This window comes from Pseudophryne corroboree, chromosome 3 (genome assembly GCF_028390025.1).
Source record: "Pseudophryne corroboree isolate aPseCor3 chromosome 3, aPseCor3.hap2, whole genome shotgun sequence".
In the NCBI taxonomy this organism is placed as follows: Eukaryota; Metazoa; Chordata; class Amphibia; order Anura; family Myobatrachidae; genus Pseudophryne; species Pseudophryne corroboree.
In genome coordinates, this window is record NC_086446.1 from 9,638,367 (window position 1) to 9,660,321 (window position 21,955).

Genomic DNA, 21,955 nt, shown 5'->3' on the forward strand with positions numbered 1-21,955 from the left:
CAGGCTGCTCCCCCTGTATAATAATAATAATAACAGGACACCACAGGCTGCTCCTCCTGTATAATAATAATAATAATAACAGGACACCACAGGCTATTCCCCCTGCATATCAATAATAATAATAACAGGACACCAAAGGCTGCTCCCCTGTAGAATAATGTTAATAACAGGACACCACAGGCTTCTCCCCCTGTATTATAATAATAATAATAATAGGACACCACAAGCTGCTCCTCCTGTATAATAATAATATTAATAATAACAACAGGTCACCACAGGATGTTCCTCCTGTATTATAATAATAATAATAATAATAGGACACCACAGGCTGCTCCCCGTGTATAATAATAACAGGACACCACAGGCTGCTCCAACTGTATAAAAATAATAACAGGTCACCACAGGCTACTCACCCTGCATAATAATAATAACAGGACACCACAGGCTGCTCCTCTTGTATAATAATAATAATAATAATAATAATAATAATAATAACCACCACAACAACAACAACAACAACAACAGGACATCACAGGACACTCCACCTGTATAATTATAATAATAATAATAATAATAATAATAACAAAAACAGGAGACCACAGGCTGCTCCTCCTGTATAATAATAATAATATTATTATACAGGAGGAGCAGCCTGTGGTGTCCTGTTGTTATTATTATTATACAGGAGGAGCATCCTGTGGTGTCGTGTTATTGATATTATTATAATACAGGGGGAGCAGCCTGTGGTGTCCTGTTATTAATATTATTATACAGGGGGAGTAGCCTGTGGTGTCCAGTTATTATTATTATTATTATTATTATACAGGGAGAGCAGCCTTTGGTGTCCTATTATTATTATTATTATACAGGAGGAGCAGCCTGTGGTGTCCTGTTATTATTATTATTATTATTATTATTATTATACAGGGGGAGCAGCCTGTGGTGTGCTGTTATTAATATTATTATACAGGGGGAGAAGCCTGTGGTGTCCTGTTATTATTATTATTGTACAGGGAGAGCAGCCTTTGGTGTCCTGTTGTTATTATTTTATACAGGAGGAGCTGCCTGTGGTGTCCTGTTGTTATTATTATTATTAACAGGACACCACAGGCTGCTCCTCTTGTATAAAAATAATAATAACAGGACACCACAGGCTGCTTCTCCTGTATAATAATAATAATAATAATAACAACAACAGGACACCACATGCTGCTCCTCCTGTATAAAAATAACTAGACACCACAGGCTGCTTCCCCTGTATAATACACACAGACTGGGCAGCAGCCTCACCCCAGGAGCTGACACTCTATTACAGGGGGATTATCTGAGTGACAGGAGCCCCCAGTGTTCTGCAGCCCCATGGAGGGGGAGGAGAGTGACAATACCGGAGTCTCGGCGACAACAACATGGCCGCCGGACTGCAGGAACATACTACTCTGCCCCTAGTGACGGCCTGTCTCAGTCTGACGTCAGGCTGTGTGTACATAGAGCCCTCTAGCTGCTGCAGCTGCTGCTGGCGGCCACCGGGGGGAGAGACCGTATGACACAGAGGTGTCCGGTACTATAGGACACTGCGAACATGGCCGCCGCCTCCTATTCTTCACTGCTTCTGCGGCAGCTGATGTCACGCTGGGACTACGGCAAAATGGCGGTTGCTGTGTGACAGGTATGTGTGTTCCTGCACTGTGTGTGTGCCGGCCGCTATTTGTATAGGAGTGTGTGTGACACGGGCACTATGGGTATAGGGGGTGTGTGTGCCATGCACTATGGGTTTAGGGTGTGTGTGCCATGCACTATGGGTATAGGGTGTGTGTGTGCCTGGCGCTATCGGTATAGGGTGTGTGTGTGCCAGGTGCTATGGGTATAGGGTGTGTGTTTGCCGTGCGCTATGGGTATAGGGGGGGTGTTCCGGGCACTATGTGTATATGGAGTGTGTGTGTGCCGGGCGCTATGGGTGTAGGGTGTGTGTGCTGGCTGTGATTTGTACAGGGTGTGTGTGTGCCGGGCGCTATGTATATAGGGTGTGTGTGACACGGGCACTATTGTTATAGGGTGTTTGTGCCGGGCACTATGGGTATAGCGTGTGTGTGTGCCGGGCGCTATGGGTATAGGGTGTGTGTGCGCCTGGCGATATGGTTATAGGGTGTGTGTGCTGGGTGCGATGTGTATAGGGCGTGTTTGTGTGTGATCGGTGTGTGTATAGGGGGAGTGTGACACGGGCACTATGGGTATGGGGTGTTTGTGCCGGGCACTACGGGAATAGGGTGTGTGTGTGCCGGGTGCTATGGGTATAGGGTGTTTGTGCCGGGCACCATGGGAATAGGGTGTGTGTGTGCCGGGTGCTATGGGTATAGGGTGTGCGTGTGCCGTGCGCTATGAGTATAGGGGGGGGGGGGTGTTCTGGGCACTATGTGTATATGGAGTGTGTGTGTGTGTGTGCCGGGCGCTATGGGTGTAGGGTGTGTGTGCCGGGCGCTATGTATATAGGGTGTGTGTGTGACGATGTGTATAGGGCGTGTATGTGTGTGATCGGTGTGTATAGGGGGAGTGTGACACGGGCACTATGGGAATAGGGGGTGTGTGTGCCGGGTGCTATGTGCATAGGGGGTGTGTGTGTGTGACGTGCACTATGGATATAGTGGGTGTGTCCTGGGCGTTATAGGTATAGGGGGGGTGTGGCAGGCGCTATAGGTGTGGGGGGGGGGTGGCGGGCACTATGGATATAGGGGGTGTATGTGCGCCGGGTGCTATTAGTATTGGGGGGGGGGGGGGGGTTGTAGGGGTGCCTGATGCTATGAGTACATGGTGTGTATGTGTCGGTCACTATGGGTGCAGGTGTTTGTGCCATGCAGTATGAATATAGGTAATTTGTGTGTATTCCAGGCACTTTTGGTATGGGATGTATATATGCTGGGCACTGTTTGGTTGTGTGGAATATGTAAGAGGGTAATATGCTGGGTGCTGTTTGTGTGGGTGTAGGGGTGTGTATAATGATCACTGTGTGGAGCATGATGGTGTTCGTATGGTGGACACCAGTGTTGTGTGGGTATGTTGGGCTCTATGGGTATGAAGGGTTTATAATAAACACTGTGTATTAGGGTGGGTATATATGCTGGGTGCTGTGTGTGGGTATAGGGAATGTGTATGCAGGACACTGTGAGGGTGTATGCAGGACACTGTGGTATGAGGACGTATAATGGACACTGTGGGTATGAGGGCATATAATGGGCACTGTGGGTATGAGGGTGTATCATGGACACTGTGTGGGTATGAGGGTGTATCATTGACGTGGGTATGAGGGTGTATGCAGGACACTGTGTGGTTATGAGGGTGTATCATGGACGTGGGTGTGTGAGTGTATAATGGAGACTGTGTGGGTATGAGGGTGTATCATGGACACTGTGTGGGTATGAGGGTATATAATGGGCAGGTGTTGCATGGTACAGCTACCTACATACATACATCCCGCAACAGTATCATATACACGTTACACATAGAGTATGGTACTCTCGTTCTGAGTAAGGCTAAGGGCTATAGTGTTATTTACTAACAGTCCGTGTTCTGGGAAACATGTTCTTCATCACACCATGTCCCTCTCTAGCTCACATCTCACCACAGCATGCCCATCTCTAGCTCACCTCCCACCACAGCATGCCCGTCTCCAGCTCACCTCCCACCACAGCATGCCCGTCTCTAGCTCACCTCCCACCACAGCATGCCCGTCTCTAGCTCACCTCCCACCACGGCATGCCCGTCTCTAGCTCACCTCCCACCACGGCATGCCCGTCTCTAGCTCACCTCCCACCACAGCATGCCCATCTCTAGCTCACCTCCCACCACAGCATGCCCATCTCTAGCTCACCTCCCACCACAGGATGCCCGTCTCCAGCTCACCTCCCACCACAGGATGCCCGTCTCCAGCTCACCTCCCCACCACAGCATGGCCATCTCTAGCTCACCTCCCACCACAGCATGCCCATCTCTAGCTCACCTCCCCACCACAGCATGGCCATCTCTAGCTCAGCTCCCACCACAGCATGCCCGTCTCTAGCTCACCTCCCCACCACAGCATGCCCGACTCTAGCTCACCTCCCCACCACAGCATGCCCATCTTTAGCTCACGTCCTGACCACAGCATGCCCGTCTCTAGCTCACCTCCCACCACAGCATGCCCACATCTGGCTCACCTCCCACCACATCATGCCCACATCTGGCTCACCTCCCCACCACAGCATGCCCATCTCTAGCTCACCTCCCCACCACAGCATGGCCATCTCTAGCTCAGCTCCCACCACAGCATTCCTGTCTCTAGCTCACCTCCCCACCACAGCATGCCCATCTCCAGCTCACCTCCCACCACAGCATGCCCGTCTCCAGCTCACCTCCCACCACAGCATGCCCGTCTCTAGCTCACCTCCCACCACAGCATGCCCATCTCTAGCTCACCTCCCACCACAGCATGCCCGTCTTCCGCTCACCTCCCACCACAGCATGCCGTCTCCAGCTCACCTCCCACCACAGCATGCCCGTCTCCAGCTCATCTCCCATCACAGCATGCCCATCTCTAGCTCACCTCCCCACCACAGCATGCCCATCTCTAGCTCACCTCCCCACCACAGCATGCCCATCTCTAGCTCATCTCCCCACCACAGCATGCCCATCTCTAGCTCACCTCCCCACCACAGCATGCCCTTCTCCAGCTCACCTCCCACACAGCATGCCCTTCTCCAGCTCACCGCCCACCACAGCATGCCCATCTCTAGCTCACCTCCCCACCACAGCATGCCCGTCTGTAGTTCATCTCCCACCACAGCATGCCCACATCTGTCTCACATCTCCATTACAGCATGCTCATCTTCTATAGGGGATGTATATGTGATGTTTCCAGTTGGTATTATGCCCATATATGGCCATCGTATAACCTCAGGTCTGCTATTGGGGACATGTATGTGCCATCTCCAGGTGGTGGGGTTTTTCCATATATGGTCATCGTATAACCTCAGGCCTGCAATTGGGGATGTACATGTGCTGTCTCCAGGTGGTGGGGTTATACCATATATGGCAGGCATGTCCAAACTGCAACCCTCCAGCTGTTGTGAAACTACATATCCCAGCATGCCCTGACACAGTTTTTCTGTCAGAGAATGCTAAAGCTGTGTCAAGGCATGCTGGGATGTGTAGTTTCTCAACAGCTGGAGGGCCGCAGTTTGGACATGCCGGATATATGGTCATCGTATAACCTCAGGTCTGCTATTGGGGATGTATATGTGCCATCTCCAGGTGGTAGGGTTATGCTATATATGGGGTATGTAGTTATGTGACTGGCGGTCAGGAGGCCGATGGTCACAACACTTCCTTATACATCCTGCCCCCTTAGAATCCCGACAGTCTGCATGCCGACTAGCAGGGACGATTCCCACTCGTGGGTGTCCACGACACCCATAGAGTGGGAATAGAGCCTGCAGTCACCAACGAGCCTGCAAGGGGCTTGTTGCGTTGACCCCCCACCCGCCGGCATTCCGCTGCTGGAATCCTGGCGGAGGTATGCTGACCGGCGGTCTCTTGACCGCTGGTCACGCATACGCAACCCATATATGCTCATCGTATAACCTCAGGCCTGCTGTTGGGGATGTGCATGTGCTGTCTCCAGGTGGTGGGGTTATTCCATATTTGGTCATCGTATAACCTCAGGCCTGCTATTGGGGATGTGCATGTGCTGTCTCCAGGTGGTGGGGTTATAAAATATATGGTCATCATATAAACTCAGATTGTCATCGGAAGTGAATATTGTAGATGGGACGATGATTAGTAACGGATCTCACTAAAAAATGTTTATATATATATATATATATATATATATATATATTTGTGTTCTGGCCCTTTCTGATTCTCCCACCACATCCTGCTATATGCGCTACTACGTCCTGTGCCAATGGTACATACATGGTGGCCGGCTGAGGACTCGAGACAGCCCAGTAAATGCTATACACTTTACTATAGACTGTACCTAGGACATGGTAACAGATAGAATAGAGGCTGTATATGTTATTTAGGCCTTTGTATACAACAGCAAATAGTTCCATTTTCATATTTCTCTCTCTGTTACACATTAGTGTAGAAGATATCCTGTAAGACACCCAGCATCCCTCCTCGTGTGTCTGGAGAATTGAGCATCACGGTGCCTCTACCTCACTCACTGATGCATGAGAGAGCCAATGACCAGAAGATCCTGGAACTCGCCAACAAGATCATTCAGCTGCTGACTGGAGAGGTGACTGCTGGGAATGGGACGTTATACAGTAACACCAGGGGATGTGTCTGGGTGATGACTGGAGAGGTGACTGCTGGGAATGGGAGATTATACAGTAACACCAGGGGTTGTGTCTGGGTGATAACTGGAGAGGTGACTGCTGGGAATGGGACATTATACAGTAACACCAGGGGATGTGTCTGGCTGATGACTGGAGAGGTGACTGCGGGGAATGGGACATTATACAGTAACACCAGGGGATGTGTCTGGTTGATGACTGGAGAGGTGACTGCTGGGAATGGGACGTTATACAGTAACACCAGGGGTTGTGTCTGGGTGATAACTGGAGAGGTGACTGCTGGGAATGGGGCATTATACAGTAACATCAGGGGATGTGTCTGGGTGCTGACTGGAGAGGTGACTGCTGGGAATGGGACATTATACAGTAACACCAGGGATCGTGTCTGGCTGATGACTGGAGAGGTGACTGCTGGGAATGGGACATTATACACTAACACTGGGGGACGTGTCCGGGTGATGACTGGAGAAGTGACTGCTGGGAATAGGACATTATACAGTAACACCAGGGGACGTGTCTGGGTGATGACTGGAGAGATGACTACTGGGAATGGGACATTATACAGTAACACCAGGGGATGTGTCTGGGTGATGACTGGAGAGGTGACTGCTGGGAATGGGACATTATACAGTAACACCAGGAGACGTGTCTGCCTGATGACTGGAGAGGTGATTGCTGGGAATGTAAAATTTCTCTTACGTCCTAGAGCAGTGGTTCTCAAACTCGGTCCTCAGGACCCCACACAGTGCATGTTTTGCAGGTAACCCAGCAGGTGCACAGGTGTATTAATTACTCACTGACACATTTTAAAAGGTTCACAGGTGGAGCTAATTATGTCACTTGTGATTCTGTGAGGAGACCTGCAAAACATGCACCGTGTGGGGTCCTGAGGACCGAGTTTGAGAACCTGTGTCCTAGAGGATGCTGGGGTCCACATTAGTACCATGGAGTATAGACTGGTCCACTAGGAGCCATTGCCACTTTAAGAGTTTAATAGTGTGGACTGGCCCCTCCCTCTATGCCCCTCCTACCAGACTCAGTTTAGAAAATTTGCCCGGAAGAGCCCGTCACAGCTAGGGGAGCTCCTAGAGCTTCTTTAGTTGTATTGTTTTTCTAAGAGTTAGTTTGGGCCCAGGGAGGCTGCTGGCAACAGCCTCACTGCTTCGTGGGACTAAGGGAGGGAGTAGTGGCTCAGACCCCGCAGGGCGGACACTATCTCCGCTGACAGGACACTGAGCTCCTGAGGGTGATGATCGTTAGCCACCCCAGGTGACCGCTCACTCTCGCAGCATGCCGCCACCCCCTAACAGAGCCAGAAGATTCCGGTGGCGAGTGAGTTACCGGCACCCCTGACAAGCTGGTGTGAAGATGGCGGCACCAGGGTGGGAGCGCGGTATTAACCGCGCACTGGAGGCTCAGCGGTACACTGTGAGGGGCGCCCTGAGCCAGCGCCTGTGCCCTACACTGGTGACTCACGCTGTCATGGGCCTTGGTAACGCTGCCAGCAACATACCATAGGCCAGTATAAAGATACAAAGTTCGGGAAGCAGCGCCATGTTCAAGGGGCGGAGCTTCTCCTCAGAGCGGACCCAGCAGCTCACCAGCGCCATTTTCCTGCCTGCAGTTCCACTTCAGTGACGCTGACAGGGAGAGCTGTCCCTTCAAGCAACTCCAGCTATCCTGTGCAGTACCAGGGGGCTGTAGAAGGGGGAAGGGGAGGCTGTGTAATTACTGTGAAGTCTAATTAAGGTACACAGTCAGCGCTAGGTAGTTGTATTATATCTACCTAGGGAAGCGCTTTGTGTGTACTGGTTCCAAGCTCTGAGCTTCTCTGAAGGATTTGGGGGGAAACTGTGACATTTTCCTGTGTGTGTGGGTGTATGTTTTCTCACATAACCATGTCCAGGGACTCTGTGTCTCATGCTGCAGAGGACGTTTCTTCTCCAGAGGAATCCATTCCATGTACCCAGGAATGTAATGTTTTGTCTCAGATTCCTGTTATCGAGCCAGAATGGCTGACGTCTATTAAGGGGATGATCTCTCAGATCTCTACTAGGGTAGCCCATACTGAGACTGAAACTCAGGTTTTAAAGAAGTCTATGGCAATTTGGTCAGGTTCCGTTCCTATTCCTTCTCAATCCCCTAGCGTATACCCACAGAAAGGTGCACTTGCCCAGATTATGCAAGATAACATGGATACCGACTCTGATACGGCAATTGGTGATAGGAATGTGCTGAGTGGGGTGGCATCACTTGCAAAGGGGGTGCAGCTCATGATTGAGGCCATTAGAGATGTGTTACACATTACTGACACACCACCTGAGCAGGTTGAGGAGGCTTACTTCACAGACAATAAGAAAGCCTCGCTAACCTTCCCTGTGTCTAAAGAATTAAACGCTATATTTGTTAAATCCTGGGAACACTCAGAGAAAAAAATCCAGATTCCCAAAAGGATTCTGGTTGCTTTTCCCTCCCCTGAAGAGGATATGAAAAGTTGGGCGACCCCTCCTGTAGTTGACGCGTCTGTCTCCAGGCTGTCAAAAAAGGTGGTTTTACCTGTCGCGGGTTCTACCGCGTTAAAAGAACCGGCTGATCGTAAGATTGACATTACCCTCAAATCCATTTACACTGCTATAGAAGTGATATTGAACTGTTTTTACGTAACATACAGGATTCTGCGGGGTTCATGGTGGAATCCATGAAGGCTCTGGGTACGCTGGCTGCAAGAATATCTTCCATGTCTGTGTCAGCTCGCAGGGGACTTGTTATGCACACCAGTGCCTGCAGGAATGTACTGGTGTCTGAACGGATAGGTATGCAAAACAAATGGACTAACAGACAGACTGGGGAATATGACATAACGTACACAGAAGGTGATAGGGTAGCAAAATACACACAAAGTGAACAGAGAAGCCCAGAGGCTAAGGAACTGGGTATCTCCCTTGTATTAGAAATGCTCAGATGGGAAAAGCAAGATGTTGTGTTTTAATACGTAGAGAACCCGAAATGCTGTTGCTAAGGGCAACAGCAAAACCCTAAAGGGTTACCAACGGGTGTGGCAGTAAACTCCTTGGTCAGAGATGGAATGATAGACACAAGGAGAGTCTCCACAATCCTAATTCTCACTTGCAGTGCACAGGTTCAGCTTACTGCCACTAAACTGACCCCTGACACCTAGCACAGTGAGACAGGATTAGACAGGCAAGTCTTAGAATACAGCCGCAAACTTGCTAAGTTCACAGAGTAGTAACAGAACCCCAGCAAGCTAAACGACTGACTCCAGTCTTACTGCTAGGTCTGGATTGGCAGAGTGTAATACCAAATCCCCAGGCCTATTTGCAGTAAGCAACAAACAAATACAAAGCTACACAGTACTGGCTAACTTTCAGGAACTGACTAACCAACAAAGATTCAGCAGCATCTGCTTAAACTGAGAAGAGGCCTTATAAAGCAGGTGCTGTCCACGCCCCACTCAGACCTCACAGACTGTGAGCACAAAAACCAGCACCGGATCCCCTGCCGTGCACAGAGCCTATAACCACTGCACAGCAAAAGACCCGAACCGGAGTATCAGCTGCGCTCAGGTTACTCCGCTAGCACTTGTCTCCCGGTTGCCATGACGACGTGGCAGCACAGGGCAGGAGACCCTAACAGGACTCTGGCTACGCCAATAGTCTGCAGACGTGGAATCCAGGAGGAGTGTGGAGACCCTACCCTACGCATGTCAGGATCTATTTGGGGAAGCGTTGGTTGCATGGATTTCCACGGCAACCACAGGTAAGTCACCTTTTCTTCCCTCAGCTCCGCCTTCTACGAAGAAACCCTTTTCTTCCTTTGCATCGCAGTCCTTTTGGGCCGCTAAGACAAAAAAGTCCAAGCCCCCTACCATCTTTAGAGGAGGTCGTGCAAAATCCAAAAAACCTGCACCTGAAAAGCCTGCTTCTGGTACATCAAAATTCTCAGCATGACGGTGGACCGCACAGCCTGGAGGACGGACAGGCGGGAGCAAGACTCAGACGTTTCAGCCACGTCTGGGTGTCGTCCGGCCTGGATCCCTGGGTACAGGATATTGTGTCCCTGGGGTACAGACCGGAGTTTCAAGATCTCCCAACTCACCGATTCTTCATATCGGGCTTGCCAGCTTTATTGACAGACAGGGCTATCATGCAGGAAGCCATCCAAAACTTGGAAAAGTCAGAGGTCATTGTTTGAGTTCCACCTCATCAGCATAACAAGGGTTACTATTCGAACCTTTCGTGGTACCGAAACCGGATGGTTCGGTCAGGCTAGTTTTGAACTTGAAATCGTTAAACCCTTATCTAAGGGAGTTCAATTTCAAAATGGAGTCTCTGAGGGCGGCGAGCTCAGGTCTGGAGAAGGGGGTCCCTAGATATCAAGGATGCGTACCTCCACATTCCCATCTGTCGCCACATCAGGCTTATCTCAGGTTTATACACAAAAGGAAAATTTTGAGTAGTCCTCAGGCGCCGCTATATATATGAACAATCCAGATGTACACTTTGCCCAAATACAGAGTCTAGTATGGAAATTTCACAGCCAGTCGAGATTCCTCTTTTATAGGTGGATTCGCACCTCAAGACTGACCTCCACACCATGCGGGATGTACATCAAAAGGTTTCTTTACGTCACCCTTGGTCTCATTCCTTATAATGATAAACGTCCTAGCCCATATGTGAGACACTCACCTCCAGTCTGGGCCCTATGTTCCTTAAAAGGTTTCTTTTGTTCTACGTCTCTACTTCCAGCTCCGTTGTGATTCCTTATGTCATCCACCATCGACACTCGGCAGGATGGATGCAGATAGACCAATACCAATTATGGAGTATAAAGAAGAATTGTACGTAGATTCAAAAAAAGGGGAATTTATTCCAGACAACAATTAAAAAACAGATAAAAACAGAAAATAAAAAAAAGGGTGAATCGATCCTCTGGTCTAGAGTTGTTTCCAACACATGCCCCCCAAAAAAGATTACCAAGGAGTGACTTCGTAAATCTCCAAATGGGGATGAATAAGGCAAATGGAACAACTTACAGACCTGGGTCTATTTCACAAAAAGCAGGTACCAACGCGTTTCGGATCTATCATCCTTCCTCAGGGTATATCACACAACCTAACCTGTCCAGCCTTTTATCTCAGGTTTGCACTGTTAAGGGGGGTACTCAGGCCAATCTAGCGGGTCGCTCACTTCACCCGCTGGGTGAAGTGAGCGGCCCCCCCGTCTCCCCCCGCACGCTCAGCACAGATCGCGCTGTGCTGAGCGGCAGGAGAGATGTGTGCTGAGCGGTTCGCTCAGCACGCATCTCTCCTTGATCGGCCCGTGAGTACTGGGCTTTAGACAATCACTATCAGTTCCAGGCACTGCCATTCGGTCTCTCCACGGCACCAAGGGTCTTCACCAAGGTGATGGCAGAGATGATGGTTCTCCTTCGCAGACGGGGAGTGAACATAATTCCATATCTGGACGATCTGCTGATAAAGGCATCATCCAGGGAGAAGTTGTTACAGTCCATTACTCTCACGACTCATCTGCTCTGGGAGCACGGTTGGATCCTGAACCTTCCAAAGTCACATTTGGAGCCGACAAGGAGGCTGTCTTTCCTGGGGATGATCCTCAACACGGAGGTGCAGAGGGTGTTTCTGCCAGCGGAGAAAGCGTTGGTGATACAGACAATGGTCCAGGATGTCTTGAAGCCTGCCCGGGTATCGGTTCATCAGTGCATTCGCCTTCTGGGGAAGATGGTTGCCTCTTACGAGGCTCTGCAGTACGGAAAATTTCATGCTCGGTCTTTCCAACTGTATCTCCTAGACAAGTGGTCGGGATCTCACCTACACATGCACCAGAGGATACATCTGTCGCCGTGTATAACAGTCTTCTTCAAGCAGCACGCCTTATGCAAGATCAGGCCATTCAGGTGCAGTCGGTCAACGTAACGACAGTGGCCTACAATAAACAGGGCGGAACGAAGAGCAGAGCTGCAATGTCAGAGGGGACAAAAATCCTCCTTTGGGCAGAAAGGCACACGGTGGCGCTGTCGGCAATCTTCATTCCGGGAGTGGACATCTGGGAAGCGGACTTTCCATCCTGGAGAATGGGGCCTCCATCTGGAGGTGTTCACAGAGGTGACCGGTCGCTGGGGCGTACCTCAAATAGACATGATGGCCTCGCGTCTCTACAAGAAACTTCGGAGGTACTGTTCTAGGTTGAGAGACCCACAAGCAGTGGCGGTGGATGCCCTGGTGACACCGTGGGTATTCCAGTCAGTTTATGTGTTCCCTCCACTTCCGCTCATTCCAAGAATTCTTAAGCTTGTAAAAAGAACAGGAGTTCAGGCGATCCTCATTGCTCCGGACTGGCCACGGAGGGCATGGTACGCGGATCTGCTGAATCTACTGCTGGAAAATCCAAGGCCTCTTCCTTTTCAGGAGGATCTTCTACTACAGGGGCCATTCGCTTATCGAGACTTACTACGGCTACGTTTGACAGCATGGTGGTTGAGCGCCAGATCTTAGCTCGGAAGGGTATTCCGTGCGCGGTTATTCCTACCCTGATATAGGCTAGGAAGGGAGTAACGTCTAAACATTACCATCAAATTTTGAAAAAGTATGTGTCTTGGTGTGAATCCAAGACATTTCCTGCAGTGGAGTTTCAACTTGGACGTTTTCTCCTATTCCTGCAAGCAGGTGTGGATATGAGCCTATGGTTGGGATCCTTAAAGGTCCAAGTTTTGGCTTTATCCATTTTCTTCCAGAAACAATTGGCTGCCCTCCCTGAGGTTCAGACCTTTTTGAAAGGGGTTCTGCTCATCCAGCCTCCCTTTGTGGCGTTGACGTGGTGTTGCATTTGCTGCAATCGGATTGGTTTGAGCCTTTACAGGAGGCTGAGGTCAAGTTTCTCACATGGAAGGCTGTCACATTGTTGGCCTTGGCTTCTGCGCGACGTGTGTCGGAATTGGGGGCTTTGTCCTGTAAATACCCCTATTTGATCTTTCATGAAGATAGAGCGGAGCTCAGGATGCGTCAACAGTTCCTTCCTAAGGTTGTGCCGGCTTTTCATATCAACCAACCTATTGTTGTGCCAGTGGCTACTGACTCCTCAATTGCATCAAAGTCCTTGGATGTTGTGAGGGCTTTGAAGACCTATGTGAAGAGGACTACTATCCTGCTTCTAAGCAGACAATTTCTCGCTGAATCAGGTTCACTATACAGCATGCATATTCTACGGCAGGGTTGCCGTGTCCAAAATCTATTAAGGCTCACTCTACTTGGTCGCAGCTACTTGGTCTTGGACGAACACGTTTGCCAAGTTCTAAAAGTTCGATACTTTGGCCTCTGAGGACCTACAGTTTGGTCAAGCAGTGCTGCAGGAGCCTCCGCGCTCCGCGCTCTCCATCCCGTTCTCGGAGCTTTGGTACATCCTCATAGTACTAATGTGGACCCAAGCATCCTCTATGACATAAGAGAAAATAGGATTTTAATTACCTACCAGTAAATCCTTTTCTTGTAGTCCGTAGAGGATGCAGGGCGCCCGCCCAGCGCTTCGTTCTCCTGCAGTGGTTATTTGGTTCAGTACTGCTTTGTTCTTAGTTAAATACTGCGTTTCTTTACTGGTTTCAGTACTGTTTCAGCTGTTGCTGAGTTTTCCGGCATGTTGGCTGGATTTGCCTTGTTGTGTGAGCTGGTATGAATCTCGCCAATATCTGTGTATAATCCTTCTCTTGAAGCATGTTGCCTCCTCGGGCACAGTTTCTAGACTGAGTCTGGTAGGAGAGCCATAGAGGGAGGAGCCAGCCCACACTATTAAACTCTTAAAGTGCCAGTGGCTCCTAGTGGACCTGTCTATACCCCATGGTACTAATGTGGACCCCAGCATCCTCTATGGACTATGAGAATAGGATTTACCGGTAGGTAATTAAAATCCTATTTACACAGTAACACCAGGGAATGTGTCTGGGTGATGACTGTATCATTGTGTGTGTCAGGTTCTTATAAAGTGTGAGGATGTCACTGTCTATGTCTCCATGTAGGAGGGGGAGTATATAGAGGAACACAGGGGTCTGTACAAGGACGTGATGATGGAGAATCACCGGCCCCTCACATCACTGGGTAAGAGGAGACTGTCATGTATTGTACAGGGGAGACCAGGTATGGGGGCCCCTATATACACACATCATCTGATAATCACATATATACACTGCACTCAATCACTGTGTGTCTCCTACAGATGGACCCAGTAACAGAGATACCCCAGAGAGATGTCCCCGTCCTCTGTATTCCCAGGACTGTACAGAGGAGAATCACAGGATCCCAAAGGAGGATCAGGTAGGTGGGATTTAGGGTCTCCCCAATATACCAAAGTGACTGTCACTATATAATTTGTACAGAAGCTGTGTGTCTTATATTCTTCTGTTTTATCTAAATATTAGGTACTATTAAAGTGTTATTGATGTGTGGGTTATTTAGGGTGAAGATCTGATGGTTTTTAAGGCAGAAGATATAGAGGGAGAAGAAGAGACGTATGTGACTGATATAAAGGCAGAATATATAGAGGAAGAAGAAGAGACGTATGTGACTGATATGAAGGCAGAAGAAATAGAGGGAGAAGAAGAGATGTATGTGACTGATAGGAAGGCAGAAGATATAGAGGGAGAAGAAGAGACGTATGTGACTGATAGGAAGGCAGAAGATATAGAGGGAGAAGAAGAGACGTATGTGACTGATATGAAGGCAGAAGATATAGAGGGTGGAGAAGAGACGTATGTGACTGATATAAAGGCAGAAGATATAGAGGGAGAAGAAGAGACGTATGTGACTGATATCAATTCAGAAGATACAGAGGGAGAAGAAACGTATGTGACTGATATGAAGGCAGAAGATATAGTTGGAGAAGAAGAGACGTGTGTGACTGATATAAAGGCAGAAGATATAGAGGGAGAAGAAGTGACGTATGTGAGTGATATGAAGGCAGAAGATACAGAGGGAGAAGAAGAGACGTATGTGATGGGTGATCAGCAATGTAAGGAGGAGGAAATCCCTACAGATATCAGCACAGGTGAGTAATAATCACTTACTGCAGAAAAGTCACATAAATAAAATGCTGTATTTAGTCCTCTGTGGCAACAGCAGCCATGTATTAGATACAGCAATACCAGGCGTCAAACTCTAAAACACAATGATAAAAAATATGTCCCAGATCCCCGGGGCAGTAGGAGATAAGTGTCCACACTCTCAGAGCACACCAGCTTGTTTATACTATGTCCTAGTCTTTTTAAAGGCAATATAAGTGAATTTAAGGCTGAGGTGCTTAGATGTGTGTAGGTTCCTCTTGTGGCAGCAGAACAGCTCTGACCCATTGAGGCATTGAAGCCATAAGAGTTCTGGTGGGATCCTGTGGTATCTGGCACCAAGATGTTAGCAGCAGATCTTGTTAGCCCTGTTAGTTGCGAGGTGGGGCCTCCATGACTTGGACTTGATTTTCCAGCACATCCCAGAGACACTCAAGCGGCTTGAGATCTGGGGAATTTGAAGACCAAGTCAACACCTTGAGCTCTTTGTCATGTTTCTCAAACCATTCCTGAACAATGTATGCAGTGTGGGAGGGCGCGTTATACTACTGAAAGGGTCCACTGCCTCTAGGGAATACTGTTGCCATCAAGGGGTGTACTTGGTTTGCAGCAGTGGTTAGGTAGGTGGAATGTGTCATAGTAACATCCACAGGAATGCCAGGACCCAAAGTTCCCCAGTAGAACATTGGTCACAACATCACACTTCCTCCGCCAGCTTACCTTCTTCCTATAGTGCATCTTGGTGTCAACCCTTTTCCAAGTGAATGACGCACCTGCATCTAGCCACCCACATGCAGTAAAATAAAATGTGATCCATCAGACCAGGCCACCTTCTTCCCTTGCTCCATGGTCCAGTTTTGACGCTCATGTTCCTATTGTAGGTGCTCTCAGCAATGGACAGGGGTCAGCATGGGAACACGTGCCAGTCTGCGGCTATGTATCATAACAAACATTAACTTTTCTTCATCAGGGTCCATAGTGATCCACAGTCTTTACATCTGGGTGTAGGTGGTAGGAGTTGACTGGGCACCACACAGTTAAGCTTATAGCTCCCTGGATACTCCGATTCCCCCCCCCCCCCCCCCCCATATACCCCGCCTGTGGTCGGAGCGACACCCCCCCCCAATGGCGGCCACGGCGCTGAAAGGGATAACCCTCAGCTGCCAGTGCCATTTTGACAAACAATAGGCACTTGGCGCCACTTTTCAAATGTACTGGCGCTGGACTCCATCTTTAAACTGTATTGGCGCTAGGCACCGTGTATTTTAAAAATGTATTCCTTAATGCTGGCACACTGCCGCGGCCCGGACCCTCTCCGGCGGCCACGGCAGTGAAGTGTTAACCCCCCTGGCACGGCGGGTAGCGGAGGTTGCTGTGGCCGCCCGGCGCGGCGGCTGGGAGTCTGGGACCTCCGGCTCCTGTGTGCTGCGCTGGCGGCGAGGAGGGCTGGAAGCCAGCAGCTTGGGACCAGGAGCTCCGCTCCCGCGCCCCCAGCATTAGCGTTCTGTGCTGGCCGTCGCAGCCGGGAGAACGGCTTCTACTGCAGCGCGGTGTAGGGGCCGCTACTGGGGGGTGCGCCGCTCAGGGGGGACCACGCTATCCGGCTCCCTATGCATGTAGGGTGTTGGAAGCTGGGGACCGGGAGCTGTGCTCCTGGCCCCTCAGTGTTTCAGAAAGACACAGAGCCACAGCGGCCGGGACGAGCGGGGGGTGCGCCGCATGCTGCGGCGAGGCCACTGAGGGAAGGCCGCACTGGGGGAACAGGGAGAGCCAGCACCCTGGACCCCGTTGTCAGGCTGTGTGCACAGGCAGGCTGGAGGATGGGGGAAGCCAGCCCCCCATGCCTCCAGCACACAGAGAGAGAGACCTAGCAGCCAGGCTGCAGGGTTAAGGGAGCCCAGCGCTGAGTGCTGGGCACAGTACAAATAAAACAAAATAATGCATTTAAATGTGTGTGTATATATACTATCCCGAAAGCGGCAGCACTCAGAGACTTGATAAAGTGCATTAACCATTTAATGTTAGATTCTACGTTTCAGGGTACGCAGCCCCTTCGTCAGGATAACAGTTACAAACAATAAACAGTGCTTAAATACCTTTACCCGCGAGGACGCTCCACTCAACCTCCAACTGCGTCGCCCGTATTCCGGATCTGTCTCACCAGAAGTGACGACATCCCAGTCCGACCAGCCAGCGCGTTGGGGCTGTAATCAGAGTAACCATGGTTACCATGTGCATACCAGTGTACAAAACTTCATGTTCATTCATCACAAAACATGACCTCATATTGCACCACATATTACAAATTAACACGAACTATACATACAGTGACGCATAAATTTAAAAAATACTATCATTGGCTATACACCAACACCCTCAGCACTGTTTATTGTTTGTAACTGTTGTGTGTCCCAGGAGGGGGGAATCCATGGCTGTGCAGGCTGATGCATTCCCCCAGACTTTTTCCCCAAAAACGGAATGCTTTCTTTTCCAGCCTCAAACTTAAAAGTGGCATTGGAAGAGAGAGGAAAAGCTCAGCTTTAAAACAAGCTGAGTGGTTTTCTGGAGCTCCATGGAGATCACCCGTAATGGCCAGGAAACCCTGATTTTGGCTAGGACAAATTCCAATAAAATGCAGTCACTGTGGAGCAATATAGTTTTACCGGATAAGTTGATGATTCCCTGGTACAGCATCAGCCTTAGGAAAAGTCCATTTGAAGCTGCAGGGATATGCCGGAAGGATGTTTGTTTTGCAAAGTTCACAGTGGTAGATGAATGTCCAGAAGTTTCCAAAGAGTTCCAAGAATATAAATGTGGAGTGGAATCCTAGTGGGTGATGTCAAAAACAAGCTCAACGCGTTTCACTGGTTAAATGAGAGTCCAACTTCCTCAGGAGTATCCTAGCCAAAATCATCTATAATTCTTACACATGTGGAAGTGGACTTGCAATAGATATCCTATGTAGGGAGGTGTGTATATATGTATATGTGTATGTGTATGTGTATATGTATGTATGTATGTATATATATATATATATATATATATATATATATATAAATCTTGAAAAGAGTGCACTCACCAGTCAAATCACTTAATCAATCAGGGTTTAATGTGGCATAGACATACTGATCACACCGACGTTTCGGTCCTTACTGGACCTTCTTCAAGGTTCAAATGATACACACACAGTTCACCCATTTATAGCCACAGTAATCATCATAGTGTTACATATAAAACCCGGAATACCCACATATGACATCACATGATAAAAAGACAGACAGGTATATACTATCTAAAAGACCCTTACCTAATGCCCCGTGTTCACGCCATCTAGTTCATTACATATAATCAGTAATTCCATCCAACATAACCAGCCGCGCTGCCGACCGCCGCCACTGGTGGCACGCACGCCGGCGGAAGCGGAAGTATCAAGCCGTAGTCAATGGAACGCAAACACGTGTAAAAATCACGTGATTTGCTCATCCAGTCATCAGAGAGACATATGATCTACAGGACAACTAAACACAGACAGGGGCGAATCACACGGTTCTCCGTGTCTTAGCAACCATATAAACAGTGTGACACCATATCCATATAGATGGGTAGACTAACAAAGCCACATACATTAGAATCATCTAGTAGTAATTAATGTAGGGTAATCAGACTAAAATTGGGTATATTAACCCCTGCCAGAAATATTAAAATAGCGGGAGAAAGCCCGCCGAAAAAGGGGCGGAGCCATCTCCCTCAGCACACTGGCGCCATTTTCCCTCACAGCTCCGCTGGAAGGATCGCTCCCTGGCTCTCCCCTGCAGTCCTGCACTACAGAAAGGGTAAAAAAGAGAGGGGGGGCATAAATTTAGGCGCAGTATAATATATATATGCAGCTATAAGGGGAAAACACTCTTTATAGGTGATATCCCTGTGGTATATAGCGCTCTGGTGTGTGCTGGCATACTCTCCCTCTGTCTCCCCAAAGGGCTTTGTGGGGTCCTGTACTCTGTCAGAGCATTCCCTGTGTGTCTGATGTGTGTCGGTACTGCTGTGTCGACATGTATGATGAGGAAAATGATGTGGAGGCGGAGCAAATGCCTGTGAATGTGATGTCACCCCCTGCGGGGTCGACACCTGTGTGGATGGACTTATGGAAGGAATTACGTGACAGTGTCAACTCCTTACACAAAAGGTTTGACGACATAGGACAGCCGGCTACTCAGCTTGTGCCTGTTCCAGCGTCTCAAATGTCATCAGGGGCTTTAAAACGCCCGCTACCTCAGGTGACAGACACAGATGTCGACACGGATACCGATTCCAGTGTCGACGACGATGAGACTAGTGTACCCTCCAATAGGTCCACCCGTTACATGATTGAGGCAATGAAAAATGTTTTACACATTTCTGATAATACCCCAGGTCTCCGGATACGGCCGCCCTAAAAGAACCTGCTGATAGAAAGCAGGAAACTACCCTTAAAGCTATCTACACACACACGGGCATTATATTGCGACCAGCGATTGCATCGGCTTGGATGTGCAGTGCTGCTGCTGCGTGGTCAGATTCCCTGTCGGATAATATTGATACCATGGATAGGGACAATATTTTGCTGACGATAGAGCATATAAAAGACGCCGTCTTGTACATGCGTGATGCACAGAGGGATATTTGCCAGCTGGCATCAAAAATAAGCGCTATGTCCATTGCCGCCAGAAGGGGGTTATGGACTCGGCAATGGTCTGGCGATGCCGACTCGAAACGGCACATGGAAGTTTTGCCCTATAAGGGGGTGGAACTATTTGGGGAGGGTCTTTCGGACCTCGTGTCCACAGCTACTGCTGGAAAATCGACCTTTTTGCCACAGGCTACCCCACAGCAAAAGAAAGCACCGTATTATCAGGTACAGTCCTTTTTTCGGCCCCAGAAAAGCAAGAGGGCTAGAGGCTCATCCTTTCTGCCAAGAGGAAAAGGTAGAGGGAAAAAGCTGCAGCACACAGCTAGTTCCCAAGAGCAGAAGTCCTCCCCCGCGTCCGGTAAGTCCACAGCATGACGCTGGGGCTGCTCAGGCGGACCCGGGTGCGGTAGGGGCCCGTCTCAGAAATTTCAGCGCTCAGTGGGCTCTCTCACAAGTGGATCCCTGGGTCCTTCAAGTAGTATCTCAGGGGTACAGGCTGGAATTCGAGACGTCTCCCCCCCGCCGTTTCCTAAAATCTGCCTTACCGGCAACTCCCTCTGCCAGGGAGGCGGTGTTGGTGGCTATTCAAAAACTGTATTCACAGCAAGTGATTGTCAAGGTACCCCTCCTTCAGCAAGGAAAGGGTTACTATTCCACAATGTTTGTGGTACCGAAACCGGACGGTTCGGTGAGACCCATCTTAAATTTAAAATCCTTGAACACTTATATCAAAAGGTTCAAGTTCAAGATGGAATCGCTCAGGGCGGTTATTGCGAGCCTGGACGAGGGGGATTACATGGTCTCCCTGGACATCAAGGATGCGTACCTGCATGTCCCCATTTACCCTCCTCACCAGGAGTACCTCAGATTTGTGGTACAGGACTGTCACTATCAGTTCCAGACGCTGCCGTTTGGGTTATCCACGGCACCGAGGGTCTTTACCAAGGTAATGGCCGAAATGATGATACTCCTTCGCAAGAAAGGAGTTTCAATTATCCCGTACTTGGACGATCTCCTGATAAAGGCGAGGTCCATTAGGCCTGAGTATACTGTCACTGACCTGGTTTGAAGTAGTTGAGAACTCGGGGGTTTTTCCGATGGTTGGGAAGAGGAACTGCAGCTGGGCCGGAGTAGGGACGGACGGATATAGATCTTCCTCATGCAGAACTACTTGGCAATTATAATTCGTGTAGAACGCTGAAGAAATTGATGTGACAAGATTTGGGAGCGATGCTGAAGTACACAGAATAATGAAGGACTTGTGAGCGATGCTGAAGAAATCAATGTGACAAGATTTGGGAGCGATGCTGAAGCACACAGAAGAATGAAGGACTTGTAAGCGATGCTGAAGAAATCGATGTAACAAGATTTGGGAGCGATGCTGAAGCACACAGAAGAATGAAGGACTTGTGAGCGATGCTGAAGAAATCGATGTGGCAAGGTTTGGGAGCGATGCTGAAGCACACAGAAGAATGAAGGACTTGTGAGCGATGCTGAAGAAATCGATGTGACCAGGTTTGGGAGCGATGCTGGAGCACACAGAAGAATGAAGGACTTGTGAGCGATGCTGAAGACCAAAAAGACTAAAGTTTGTTCAACCCATAAGACATGCTGAATACTGTGAACACTGGGAACTATGCTTGCAGGAAGACACCCTGGATGCAGGAGGCGCTGGAGTATAGCCACAAGAAAACACGCTGCTACCAGGAGCACTGGCGTTCGTTACAGTAGAGAGACGATACTCAGGCGCCGGACACAGACCGGCGTCCGCTTTTGAACTTCACGCTTCACCCTGATTGGCGGAGAGGGGAGCAAGTGACGTCACCCGCTCACAACACCTATGTGGACGCCGGGTGCAATGGCGGCGCCCACG

General features: G+C 49.3%; 1 protein-coding gene across 2 annotated transcripts in view; it reads left to right on the plus strand.

Moving 5' to 3' along the window:
* Nucleotides 1-1,500: 1,500 nt before the first annotated feature.
* The window catches only part of LOC135056955 (zinc finger protein 271-like), a 31,040-nt gene continuing 10,585 nt past the window's right edge, over nt 1,501-21,955 (plus strand). Inside the window, exons 1-5 of one of the 2 annotated variants that reach the window (XM_063962747.1) lie at nt 1,501-1,666; nt 6,114-6,271; nt 14,376-14,454; nt 14,573-14,670; nt 14,812-15,400. In XM_063962747.1, the coding sequence (XP_063818817.1) occupies nt 6,200-6,271; nt 14,376-14,454; nt 14,573-14,670; nt 14,812-15,400 (838 nt within the window). In that variant the 5' untranslated portion in view covers nt 1,501-1,666; nt 6,114-6,199. The remainder of the gene's footprint in view (nt 1,667-6,113; nt 6,272-14,375; nt 14,455-14,572; nt 14,671-14,811; nt 15,401-21,955) is intronic. The other variant, XM_063962746.1, reaches the window with a different exon arrangement.